The 12,713-nt window shown below is 41.7% G+C and overlaps 1 protein-coding gene across 1 annotated transcript; it reads right to left on the bottom strand.

Moving 5' to 3' along the window:
- Positions 1–6,212: 6,212 nt before the first annotated feature.
- LOC138873935 (uncharacterized) lies at positions 6,213–8,562 on the bottom strand. The gene is made up of 6 exons (XM_070152427.1): positions 8,392–8,562; positions 7,717–7,951; positions 7,137–7,614; positions 6,834–6,981; positions 6,531–6,638; positions 6,213–6,440 (listed from the first exon to the last, which is right to left on the bottom strand). The coding sequence occupies exons 1-6, from the start codon at positions 8,560–8,562 to the stop codon at positions 6,213–6,215; spliced, it is 1,368 nt and encodes a 455-aa protein (XP_070008528.1).
- Positions 8,563–12,713: the final 4,151 nt, after the last annotated feature.

The following is a 12,713-nucleotide window of genomic DNA, read 5'->3' as shown; positions in this document are numbered from 1 at the left end:
AGGAGATTCTGTGATTGCTAGAAGGGTATATAGAGGTTGCACTGTGATGATTTGTAGTCGTCAAACCTCGGCAAATTTATTTGAGTTAGAAATGGTTGATTTTGATGTGATAATGGGAATGGACTGGTTGGCCTCATGCTATGCAAATGTTGATTATCGTACGAAGATGGTTAGGTTCCAATTTCCGGGTGAACCCGTCATTGAATGGAAAGGGAACATTGCTACACCGAAAGGTAGGTTTATTTCCTATCTTAAGGCAAGGAAAATGATCTCAAAAGGTTACATTTATCATCTCGTTCACGTTAGGGATGCGGAGGCGAAGCCGCCTACTCTACAATCAATCCCCGTGGTCAACAAATTTCCAGATGTTTTCCCAGATGAACTCCCAGGCCTTCCTCCTGAAAGGGAGATTGAGTTTAGCATTGATGTGTTGCCTAACACTCAACCGATCTCTATTCCTCCATACAGAATGGCCCCGGCAGAGTTGCGAGAGTTGAAGGTGCAGTTGAAGGACTTGCTGGATAAGGGCTTTATTAGGCCTAGCACTTCACCTTGGGGTGCACCAGTCCTATTCGTGCGGAAGAAAGACGGGTCGTTACGGATGTGTATCGACTATCGACAGTTGAATAAGTCTACTATAAAGAACAAGTATCCACTTCCAAGAATTGATGACCTGTTTGACCAACTCCAGGGTGCCAAGTATTTCTCCAAGATTGATTTACGTTCAGGGTATCATCAGGTGAGGGTTAGGGAGAAGGATATTCCAAAGACGGCCTTCCGGACAAGATATGGGCACTTTGAGTTCTTGGTGATGTCGTTCGGGCTAACAAATGCCCCAGCAGCTTTTATGGATCTCATGAATACTATATTCAGGCCCTATCTTGATGTGTTCGTGATTGTATTCATTGATGACATTCTAGTGTATTCTCGTTCGGAGGCGGAACATGCGGGCCACTTGCGGATAGTATTACAGACGCTTCAGGATCGTAAGTTATATGCTAAGCTCTCCAAATGTGAATTTTGGCTGAACTCAGTAGCGTTCCTTGGCCATGTGATATCTGACGAGGGTATTAGTGTCGACACTCAGAAGATCGATGCAGTAAAGAATTGGCCGAGACCTACAACACCATCAGAAGTCCGCAGCTTCCGAGGTCTAGCAGGATATTATAGGCGGTTTGTGGAAGGGTTTTCCTCTATATCATCACCATTGACTAAGTTAACACAGAAAGCTACCAAGTTCCAGTGGTCTGACACTTGTGAACGTAGTTTTCAGGAGCTGAAGAATCGATTGACATCCGCACCAGTGCTCACTCTTCCTGAAGGAACAGAAGGTTATGTGGTATATTGTGATGCCTCAGGTATAGGTTTGGGGTGCGTATTGATGCAGCGTGGGAAGGTGATTGCTTATGCATCAAGACAATTGAAGAAGCATGAAAAGAATTATCCAACCCATGATTTGGAATTGGCTGCAGTAATATATGCTTTGAAGATATGGCGGCACTACTTATACGGTGTCCATGTTGACATCTACACAGATCACAAGAGTTTACAATACATCTTCAAGCAGAAAGAGTTGAATTTGAGGCAGCGTAGGTGGCTTGAATTATTGAAAGACTACGACGTCGAGATATTGTATCATCCCGGTAAAGCCAATGTTGTGGCAGACGCTCTCAGCCGTAAATCAATGGGAAGCTTAGTACATATTGAGGCAGGTAGATGGGGGTTGATTAAAGAGCTTCATCAGCTAGCCAATATGAGAATCAGATTGTTAGACTCTGATGATGGAGGTGTTACTGTACAGAATACATCAGAATCATCTTTGGTAGCCGAGGTAAAAGCACGACAATATGAAGATCCTATCTTAGTACGATTAAGAGAGAGCATTCAGCAGTGTAAAAGTATGGCTTTTGAGATCGGAAGAGATGGGGCACTGAGATACCAGGGCCGATTATGTGTGCCTAATGTGGTAGGGTTGCGAGAGAAGATTATGAATGAGATTCATCAATCCCGATATTCTATCCATCCCGGCTCGACAAAGATGTATCATGATGTCAAGGAGCAGTATTGGTGGGATAACATGAAGAAGTCTATTGCAGAATTTGTAGCCCAGTGTCCCAATTGTCAACAAGTAAAGATAGAACATCAGAAACCCGGTGGATTGCTTCAGAATATAGAGATTCCGACCTGGAAATGGGAGGTGATTAATATGGACTTCATTATTGGATTACCTCGCTCTTATCATAAGTTTGACTCCATCTGGGTGATAATTGATCGACTTACAAAATGTGCCCATTTTCTGCCAGTTAAGACAACTTACACGGCTGAAGATTATGCGAAGTTGTATATCAAGGAGATTGTTAGGCTTCATGGTGTGCCGGTATCTATTATATCAGACCGAGGAGCTCAATTTACAGCTAACTTTTGGAGGTCTTTTCAGAAGGGTTTAGGCACACAAGTGAATCTCAGCACTGCATTTCATCCGCAGATTAACAGACAGGCTGAACGTACCATTCAGACACTGGAAGATATGCTACGAGCATGTGTTCTAGATTTTAAGGGAAATTGGGATGACCATCTTCCACTCATAGAATTTGCCTACAATAATAGCTACCATTCCAGTATTAAAATGGCCCCATACGAGGCACTATACGGGAGAAGATGTAGATAACCAGTTAGATGGTTCGAAGTCGGTGAAATAGAATTATATGGGCCAGATTTGATTCACCAAGCTATTGAGAAGGTGAAAGTGATACATGAGCGATTGAGGATGACACAAAGCAGGCAAAAATCTTATTTCGATGTCCGACGGGTCGTGATCTGGAGTTTGAGGTTGGTGATTGGGTTTTCCTGAGGATCTCACCAATGAAGGGTATTATGCATTTTGGGAAGAAAGGTAAGCTGAGTCCAAGGTATATCGGGCCGTATAAAATTCTTCGACGGATTGGACAGGTTGCTTATGAGTTAGAATTGCCATCCGAATTGGAATTTGTCCACCCGGTATTCCATGTATCTATGTTGAGAAAATGTATTGGAGACCCTTCTCGAGTCGTCCCTATCAAAGATGTACAAGTTACAGAGGACCTATCATATGAAGAAGTGCCAGTGGCGATATTAGATCGGCAAGTCCGCAAGCTGAGAACAAAAGATGTAGCTTCCGTCAAAGTATTGTGGAGGAACAAAAATATGGAAGAAATGACATGGGAAGCAGAAGAGGAGATGAAGTCTAAATACCCTTACCTATTCCAGAATGAAGATAACAAGGATGCTGGTGGAAGACAGGATACATTGGAAGGTGAAACGGCTCTATGAGGTAAGCAATAATTTGAGAATACTCCTCCTTAATACAAAATGGTGATATGTAGATAATGTAAATATGCATAATGCTTTGTGTAGCCTTGTGAAGCCATATGTTGGGCTTAATTGCTTGCAAGTTTTGCTAGTGACCATTTTATAGGGGAAAATTGATCGGAAATTTCCATTGGAATCCACGATGATTTAAACTCCCCATGAACCCTTACATTCGAGGACGAATGTTCCTAAGGGGGGAGGGTGTTACAACCCATATCCACATGTGTTAGTTCATGCCATATATTAGTTAACATAAATCCAAGAAGGAATTATCTTTGAGATGATAAGAAGTCAATCCTATTGGTCTTAAGTGATACAAGAGTGTATAAGGGTGATTAACAAGTATTAGAAGTTAAATGAATCAAGGATGTTGTAACTCATATTTTCAGGTAAATCTAGCGGTGCTTAATACACTCAAGAGGTCATGTATTAAGGTATTTTAATCATATAATATCCGTATCATAAGTCTTGAAGTCAAACGAGTTATGAAACAAAGGTCGACAAAAGTTGTCTCAACTTAGGTTCATAATGTTATTTAAATATTAGGTCAAATGTTTCTAATCGTTTATCCTTATTTACAAGGAATTACGGGGTGATCTACCAATCAATTTAAATATCTATGAGTATAGTTTCCAACACATTAAATCGTTCATCGATACGATCTCGGAGTAGAGAGATATTCGTATTTTTGCGAGACTGCGCCAAGCACCTCTCTATGGGCCCACTAAGGCGGTTTAAGATATTTGGACCTATATAGGATGCCTCCAACCCGTTTTAAGTCATTTCTTCTCACTATTTTCAGACCTTAGAACCCTAGGAACATCCTCTCAAGGTTCTCTCAAGATTCAAGACCCAAAAAAGGGCAAACAACACAAATCAAGTGTCGGGAATTCCGTGGCGCTAGTAAGTCTCTTGTTCTTCTTGTTGTTGCTCATTTTTGTGTCGTTCCAGCTCGTGTGGGAGGTTTTTTTAAAGGGTTTATGTTCTGTAAATACTCCCTCATGTTCTTAATATCAATCCTAGGTGATTTCAAGCCTTCTAAAGTGATTCTAGTGCCGAAAAACACTAATTGATCGCTAGTTTCGCTTTTTTGTTGTTGTGGCAGCATTGGAGGGATATTTCATGGAAATTTAAGGTCAAATTGGAGTTGTTATTTCTATATAAAGGTAATGAACCTCTTACTCTATATGTATTTAAGATTATCCAAGTTGCGGCTAAGCCATTGAAGCTAGAACTTGTGAAATATATATCGAAAGGCTTGGTAGTAATGTTATTGTTTTGTGGACTGTTTTGCGTTGCTGTTGGGCTGCGTATTTTACTAATGTTTTGTGGAGTTTTGGAGGAGGAAGGGTGTGGAGAAACACCATATATATGTAGGGTTGTGGTATGATAGTTATTCATAACATTTTCGGGTCGTTTGACACGACTACGGTGGTCGTCGTATGTATGGAGTGATTAGGCTGTACGTGGACTATTTTGGGAGGCTCAATATGTTTATTATTGATGTTGTTTGGGCTGTTTGGTGACTGTTTTGAATGGTTTGAAGTCATATATATAGGGGAGGTGCTGTCCGTTTCATCGTAAAATAGGTTGTGGTCGATACATAATAGTTATGACGCTTAAATGATAATGATAGTATCGTTTCTCTTATTGTAGACTAAGGAGTTTTGACAATTGCATAGCTTGAGATTGGGGCAGTATATACAAGGTATGTGAGGCTATCCCTTTCCTTCTTTTGCACGACTCCAATTGTACATAATGTAATGAACGAGCTTCCAAAGATACTCTACTCTTAGAAGCTAGCAGTACTTACATTGTTTTCCCTCTTATGGAACGATTGATGTTAATGTTGCTTCTCTTATTCTTATGTTATCAATGTTGTTGGTACTTCCTGATTCTTATAAGGTTCATAGTGAAGAGTTAGTCCTAATAATGTGTATAGAGGATACCGACCTTACGTCACTCCGAAAGATTTAGAATGTGATTCCATGAGTCAAGCATGCATTATATATATGTATCTATTTTACTCTACCAGCTATAGTTGGCTGGGTACGGAACCTATTGTGCAACCACTGATCAGTTGGGTTTTACCGAGCTCCACATGGCCGGGTACGATTCTACCGAGCCTTATGATGGCCGGGTACGTTTTTTACCGAGCCTATTATGGCTGGGTACGATATGATGATGATGATGCCCATAGAGACGAATGTTTTAAAGGTTTATATATTTATACATATGTATCATGCATTTCATGTCAGTAGTCCTCAGAGGTACTAAGATGTTACAGGTTGTATATTCTCTATCCTTGCTTACATTACTGATCGTATTTATGGTTCACTGCCTTACATACTTAGTACTTTATTTGTACTGACGTTCTTTTATTTGTGGACACTACATGTCGTGCTGTAGGTCCTAATAGACAGGCAGGTGTAGCTCCCCCATCACAGTAGGCTGTCCAGTTCAGCGGTGATTGGCGAGATCCCTTCTCCGGACTTGCCTTGGTCTTGGTATGCATTTTTGTTATAGACATTATGGGTATGTCGGGGCCCTGTTCCGGCTATGTTGCAGCACTTATGTTCCTTTAGAGGCTCATAGACAAGTGTCGACTCATGTATAGTTTGGTATGCCTTGTCGGCTGGTTTTTGTTATATAGTCTTTCATGGTAGCGTGGTAGCTCATACCTTATATGTAATTTCTTGATTGTCTGGTCATCCCCTTCTATGTATGTTCATGCCGTCATATTTTATTGCTAGTTGTCCATGATCCAAGTCTACCATTTATATTGATCTCGTCAGCCCTAAAAGATAATAATGAAGGTTAGATGAAATGTACGTTGGTGCTCGGTAAGTATAGTCGGGTGCTAGTCATGGCCCTCCAGTTTGGGTCGTGACAGTCCTATATGCCCTTATAGCTTCTTCCATACAGTCATTCCAATCTCGTTTGGATTTGGAGATGACTTTCTCTAACAAGTTGCATAGAGTCTTGTTGAATGCCTCAGCTAGACCATTGGCGGCAACATTGTACATTGAAGAGTTACGTTGCTTGAAGCCAAAAAGATCACAAATCTTGTTCATCAACCTATTATCGAATGACTTTCCATTATCCGTTATTATGTAACGAGGAATGGCAAAGCGATAAATAATGTTTACTCGGATGAAACTTGCAGCATTTTCCTTCTTTACTTCCTTAATAGCAACAACTTCAGCCCATTTTGAGAAGTAGTCAGTTGCAGCCAAGATGTATAGGTTCCCACCATAGGACTTTGGCAGCGGTCCAACAACATCCAATCCCTAAGCGTCAAATGGCAAGGATGCAACAGTCGGGTACAACACTTCAGGAGGTTGATGAATAAAATTAGCATGGAATTGACAAGCTTTTCATCTTCGAGCGTAGTCCAAACAATCTTTTACCATCGTTGGCCAATAATATCCCATCCTTTTTATGTGGAAATGGAGCTTTGGTCCAGATTAGTATGACCCACATACCCCAGAATGTGCCTCTTGCAAAGCTTGGAGAGCTTCTTCTTCTCTTAGGAATCGCAAGAGTACTCCCTTGAATGACCTTCTGTATAGAGTATCCTTGTAGTAAAGGAAGCGAGGTGCACGACGACGACAGTCCTTCTCCTCGGATTTTCTGGAAGCATCCCATAGCATAAGTAGTCAATAATGGGTTGTCGCTATTCTTCTTTTTCAACTTCAGAAACAACAAAAAGATGCTCGAGTTCGTTTTCTTCACCTTCAGCCTCATTTGGCGGCGGTACTACCCATTTTTGGCAGACGGTAACTTACGCTTGATCAGGCAGGGCTAATGATGAAGCTAAAGCAGCTAAAGCATCAGGCTTCTTATTTTCTTTCCTTGGCACATGCTGAATAGTCATATCACCGAGCCACCCCATCAACTTTTTAGCATAATCATGATATGGGCATAGTTCAGGCTTCTTAACCTCGTAACTACCCAAAAGCTGATTGACCACTAACTGGGAGTCACCAAAGACTTGCAATTGCAATTGCTTTATATCAACAGCCATTTCAAGCCCAAGTATTAATGCTTGATACTCAACAACATTGTTGGAATAGAGTTGTGTCAAGATGAAGGAGTTGGGCAAGACTTCACCTTGGGGAGTGATAAATACTACGCCAGCCCCAGCTCCCCCACGATGCGCAACACCATCAAAGTACATCTTCCATGGGGATTGAACTTCAATGACCATTGCGTCCTCATCAGGTAGTTCATCAGTTAGCTCCCAGTCATCAGGTATCGGATGATCTGCCAAGAAGTCTACCAATGCTTGTCCTTTTACATCCTTTTGAGGGATGTACATGATCTCGAATTGTTGAAATTGGAGGTACCATCTCGCTAGTCGATCACTAAGAACAGGTTTTGACATCACGAACTTGATGGGATTTGCTTTAGAAATAAGACGGACAACATGAACTTGAAAGTAGTGCTTCAACTTTTGAATTGAGAAGACTAGCGCTAAACACAACTTCTCAATTGGCGAATAATTCAACTCGTTTGGTGTCATCATCCTGCTCAAGTAGTAAAGAGAGTTTTCTTTCCCCTCACTATTTTCTTGGGCCAATAGTGCTCCAACAGACCTTTCCTATGCCGCAATGTATAGTATCAATGGCTTTCCAGGTATAGGAGCTACTAAAACTGGAGGCTTCATCAAGTAGGTTTTGATACTTTCGAAGGCATTGCTACAGGCTTGGTCCCACTTGAAAGGAACGCCTTTCTTCATGAGGCGACTAAATGGTTGGCACCTCCCAGCCAGGTTTGATATGAATCTTCTAAGGTATGCTAGTTTTCCTTGCAGACTTTTCAATTCATGGATATCTCGAGGCTCAGGCATTTTCAAAATGGCATCCGTTTTGGCTTGATCAATTTCGATCCCTCGATGTCGGACAGTGAAACCAAGGAACTTTCCAGAAGTAACTCCAAAGGCATATTTCAATGGATTCATCCTAAGTTGGTACCTCCGGAGCAATTCAAATACCATCTTCAAGTATTTCATGTGGTCGCCCTTCTCTTTTGATTTCACACCAAGTCGTCAACATAGCATTCGACATTCTTGTGGAGAAGATCGTCGAAAATATTTTGCATAGCCCTTTGGTAAGTAGCACCAACGTTCTTCAATCCAAAAGGCATTACCTTGTAGCAATAAATACCCTTTGGAGTACGGAATGTAGTAAGCTCTTCATCTTTTGGTGCCATGCGTATTTGGTTATAGCCCGACGAACTGTCCATGAAAGACATTTCCTCATAACCAGTAGTAGCATCGATCATCAACTCTGGAATAGGAAGCGGAAATTCATCTTTCAGACATGCATTGTTGAGATCTCTAATGTCAACGCACAATCGAATCTAGCTATTCTTCTTCCTTACAGGGACAATACTTGAAACCCATGTTGGGTATTTAACTTTGCGAATAAATCAAGCTTCGATGAGTTTTTTAACTTCAGTTTCAATCAAGGGAACCAAGTCTGGCCTAAAATGCCTTTGAGCTTATTTAACAGGGCGAGCACCATTTTTGACTACAAGGTGATGCACTGCTACTTTTGGGTCCAGGCCAGGCATCTCTTTGTAACTCCAAGCAAAGACATCCCTGAACTCTTTGAGTAACTCAATATAAGTGCTCTCTTCATCAGCTTCTAGTAAAGCACTTAGGTAGGTGGGCCTTGGCTCTTCATCGGTGCAAAGGTTGACTTCTTTTAAGGCATCAACTGTCATCTTCACTCCTTCTTCAAGTTCAGGTGGAGCATCTTTCGCATCTTCATCTTTTTGAGGGTCCCCATCATTGAAAGATATGTGATAACAAGGTGAAACATGCTCCAATTCTGCATTATCCTCCATCAAAGATGGAACACCATTCTTGCCTTGTACAGTGACATGATATGAAAAACCTACACTTTCTTCATCTTCGTCACGTTCCTTAGTGTAGACCATAGTATATGGATTTACCTTCAGTACTTCTATACATGAAACCACAAGTTTTGTTTGTCACCTCATTCTAGAAGGAACCAAACTTTGGAAATCCTTAGAGATCTCCTGAATTTTGGGTAAAGCGGGTGTTCTTGTATTTCGATAATTTCTTTGGAACTTATTCCCTTTCTTTAATGGACCCAATCTCTCAAATACGAAAGTTCTTACAGTTGATTTTCCAAGCCGATCAAAGAAAGAAGGCCTGTTAGAAGTGGCAGATTCGTCTTCTACACTGATATAATTGCTACTCGCCCTTCTTAGTGAGATGCGCACTGGTGACGGTTGCTTGTATCCCAGACCTTCACGTGGTTGCCTCGTTGCAACTTCTGATGGGAGCTTCCCTAACTTTGACGGCTCATTGGGATTGTATCCAACTTTTGCAAATAGCTTGTAAGCATTAGGATCAAAACCTTCATCTGTTTGCTTTGTAGGGAGTGCCACATTTTGCAAACCCTGCAAGCGATTTTGAGGGCAACTTTATTGCCTCAATTCATTTTACCGGAAGAGTTAACTCCCTTAGCGTCTTGGTTTGGAGATTATATGATTCACCCTCGTCTTTCTTCCTTTTAGGGACATATTGGAGCACGTGACTTATTTTCTTTCTATAAGACATAATACCCCCTTTTATGAGATTTATTCACGTTGGAGGGTACCTCCTCAGTAACAGCTTTGGATTTACCAATAGTCACCTCAACTCTTTTAGTTATGGGTTCGTCATTCTTGCTTTTCATACCATCATCAACTTTCAACTCCTTCACAATGCGGTTCTTCAAGTAGAACTTTGCATCGGCGAAGTGTGACTCAGCCTCGGTGAGTGGCTCATCATCAGAAACTACCGTCTTCTCGACTTCACCCTCGTAGTATTTCAAACATTGATGGTAGGTAGATGGAACAACTTTATTCTCATGTATCCAAGGCCTCCCAAGCAAAATATTGTATGAAGTCTTCGCGTTGATCACATGCAGCCATGCACTTGATTGCATATCTTCAATAGTGATTCCAAGCCTGATCGCGCCTATGGCTCTCTTCCCCCCTTGGTTGAATCCTTGGATCATCACACGAGTTTTTGAGAGTTCATTCATAGGAATACCAAGTTTTTTCACAGTGTGGATTGGCAAAATGTTCATTGAGGATCCTCCATCAACCAAAATCCGATTTACCCTTTCATCGCGCATATAGCCAACTAGGTACAATGGGCGGTTATGAGGAGTGTCACCTAGCAAAAGATCATCATTTGTGAACGTGACATTTTCCTCACAAGTGTTAACTTCTTGAGGAGTGGACTCAATGGGCTTTTCCGAAGATGGTGCTAATGGTAGGTCATCACTCTTTTCTTCCCCTTTGTCAGCATGGCAACAAGAAGCATCAATGCTCTCATGGGAAATCTTCGTGCGGAACCAACTTGGTAAAAACACCTCCAAGGTCACTGGATTTCGTGGCTTTTGAGAATGGTTCATCTCCACTTTTGCTTTCTTCAAATGCCTAACTGGATTCCTTTTCGTTGGTCTCTTTACCATCATCTTCCTTATTGGTTGTTCTATTGATTCTTTTCGTGGGCTCCTTTTGTGGCGCCTATGACGAGTCAGGTTGATCATTTTCAACTTTGTTATTCACCAGTAATTCTTCATTTTTGATTCCTTTTAAACTGCATAACTCATCTAGACTGAATGAGCCAAATGTGATACAGACTTGGTTCGTGCTTGCTTTCTCATCTTCAAGCACGATCTTCTTTTCACAGGCCAGGTCCATAACTTTGTCCTTGAAGACAAAGCACTTCTCCAGAGGGTGGCTTACAAGTCGGTGATATTTGCAGTAATTTGGGTCGTTCGTTTTCCCAGCTTCATTTGGTCGCTTCATCTCCGGAAGCTCAATGAGATTTAACTCGATGAGTTCTTCGAAAATGGCTGGCACATCAGAATCCAGGAATGGGTATTCTTTCTCCTGCATTTCTTTTAGAGTCAACTTTCTACTTGGCTTATCTTGAAAATAAGTGGATTTCATACTCTGCTTCTTGCTCATCTTCATCGTGAACTTCATAGGTGACGTATTGACATTCATAGCTTCTTTGTTTTCAAACTTGGGTACGAACTTGCCCCATTTCCTGACTTCTTGCTTGTCATTTGCTTTGCGAGGTTCATAGATGGGCAGCCTTTCATTTCCAGCGGAGGCCATGCTCAATTCCATGTTATGGGCATGAGTTGCAAGTTCTAGAAATGTGTCAGGCTTGATACCTTGCAAGATGTAGCGCAATCCTCAATGCATGCCTTGGATGCACATCTCTATGCTTGAAGTTTCATTAAGCCTGTCTTTGCAGTTGAGGCTTGCATTCCTCCAACGATTGATAAAGTCGATAATTGGTTCCCCCTTTCATTGACAAGTATTTGTAAGCTCTATCATACTTACAGTGCGTCTTGTGCTATAAAAGCGATTGAGGAATTCTTGCTCTAGTTGATCCCAACTATCAACAGATCCAGCCTCGAGGTCCGTGTACCAATCAAAAGCATTTCCTTTTAATGAGCGAACAAACTGCTTGACGAGGTAATCTCCATAAGTCCCAGCATTGTTGCATGTCTCAACAAAGTGCGCCACATGTTGCTTTGGGTTACCTTTATCATCAAACTGTTAAAACTTTGGAGGTTGATAGCCAGTAAGCATCTTCAACATATCGACCCTTGCAGTGTACGACTTTGCATATGTAAGGGAGGATTTGGCAGTAACTTCATATTTGTTCTTAATGGTTCTTTCAATGAACTCCTTCAGTTGATCTATTGGAATCATCCCTTCAGATGAGACAAGGATAGCCTTAGTGGATTCTACTTGTCTTGGAGGAGAGTCACTCTCTAGAACTTCTAGGAGCTTGCCAGGTGCATGGGTGGATTCTTCTTCCATCAAGATTCCCACTCTGTCTGTTAGCTTGTCAATTCTAGCCTCTTGATTTTGCATGCATTTGGTCAAGCCAGCGATTACTTCCGTCAAGTTTGCCAACTGCTCCTCTATAGACGAAGTGTTTGTCACCATGGCTTGCATGATTGTCGTGGACGACGGAGAGTAGCATGGATTTTCACATAGATTGATCCTTGATTGGCTCACGCTATGTGGTGTAAGTGGGGAGGATCCATCGCTTGAAGCATCATCATCTTCCTTCACAGCAGAGTGCTTGGATCCTGAGAGGTCAAGCAGAGCAAGAGTTCTCTTGATCTTTTCAGCAACATTGCTTCCTCCTTCAGATGCATTTGTGGAAGATCTTGCTCCTTTTGAGGATGGAGATCCGAAAACAGGGGTTGGCACGGACGACACTCGGGGTGCTTGTTGTCCTAAAGATTTTGCTTTGCTCCTCGTAACTGGTCCGAAGCTTCCGAAGGTAACATCGAGGATGCTTTCCA

This window comes from Nicotiana sylvestris, chromosome 7 (genome assembly GCF_000393655.2).
Source record: "Nicotiana sylvestris chromosome 7, ASM39365v2, whole genome shotgun sequence".
Lineage (NCBI taxonomy): Eukaryota > Viridiplantae > Streptophyta > Magnoliopsida > Solanales > Solanaceae > Nicotiana > Nicotiana sylvestris.
Note: the sequence above shows the minus strand (reverse complement) of the source record. Positions and strands in the feature narration are given on the sequence as shown.

Coding starts and splice junctions, on each gene's coding strand:
- LOC138873935 (XM_070152427.1), bottom strand. CDS start 8,562: ATGGCACCAAAAGATGAAGAGCTTACTACATTCCGTACTCCAAAGGGT. Junction 7,615..7,716: donor GATGTCAAAACCTGTTCTTA/GTGATCGACTAG, acceptor ACTTCTTGGCAG/ATCATCCGATACCTGATGAC. Junction 6,441..6,530: donor AAGTTGTTGCTATTAAGGAA/GTAAAGAAGGAA, acceptor GATAATGGAAAG/TCATTCGATAATAGGTTGAT.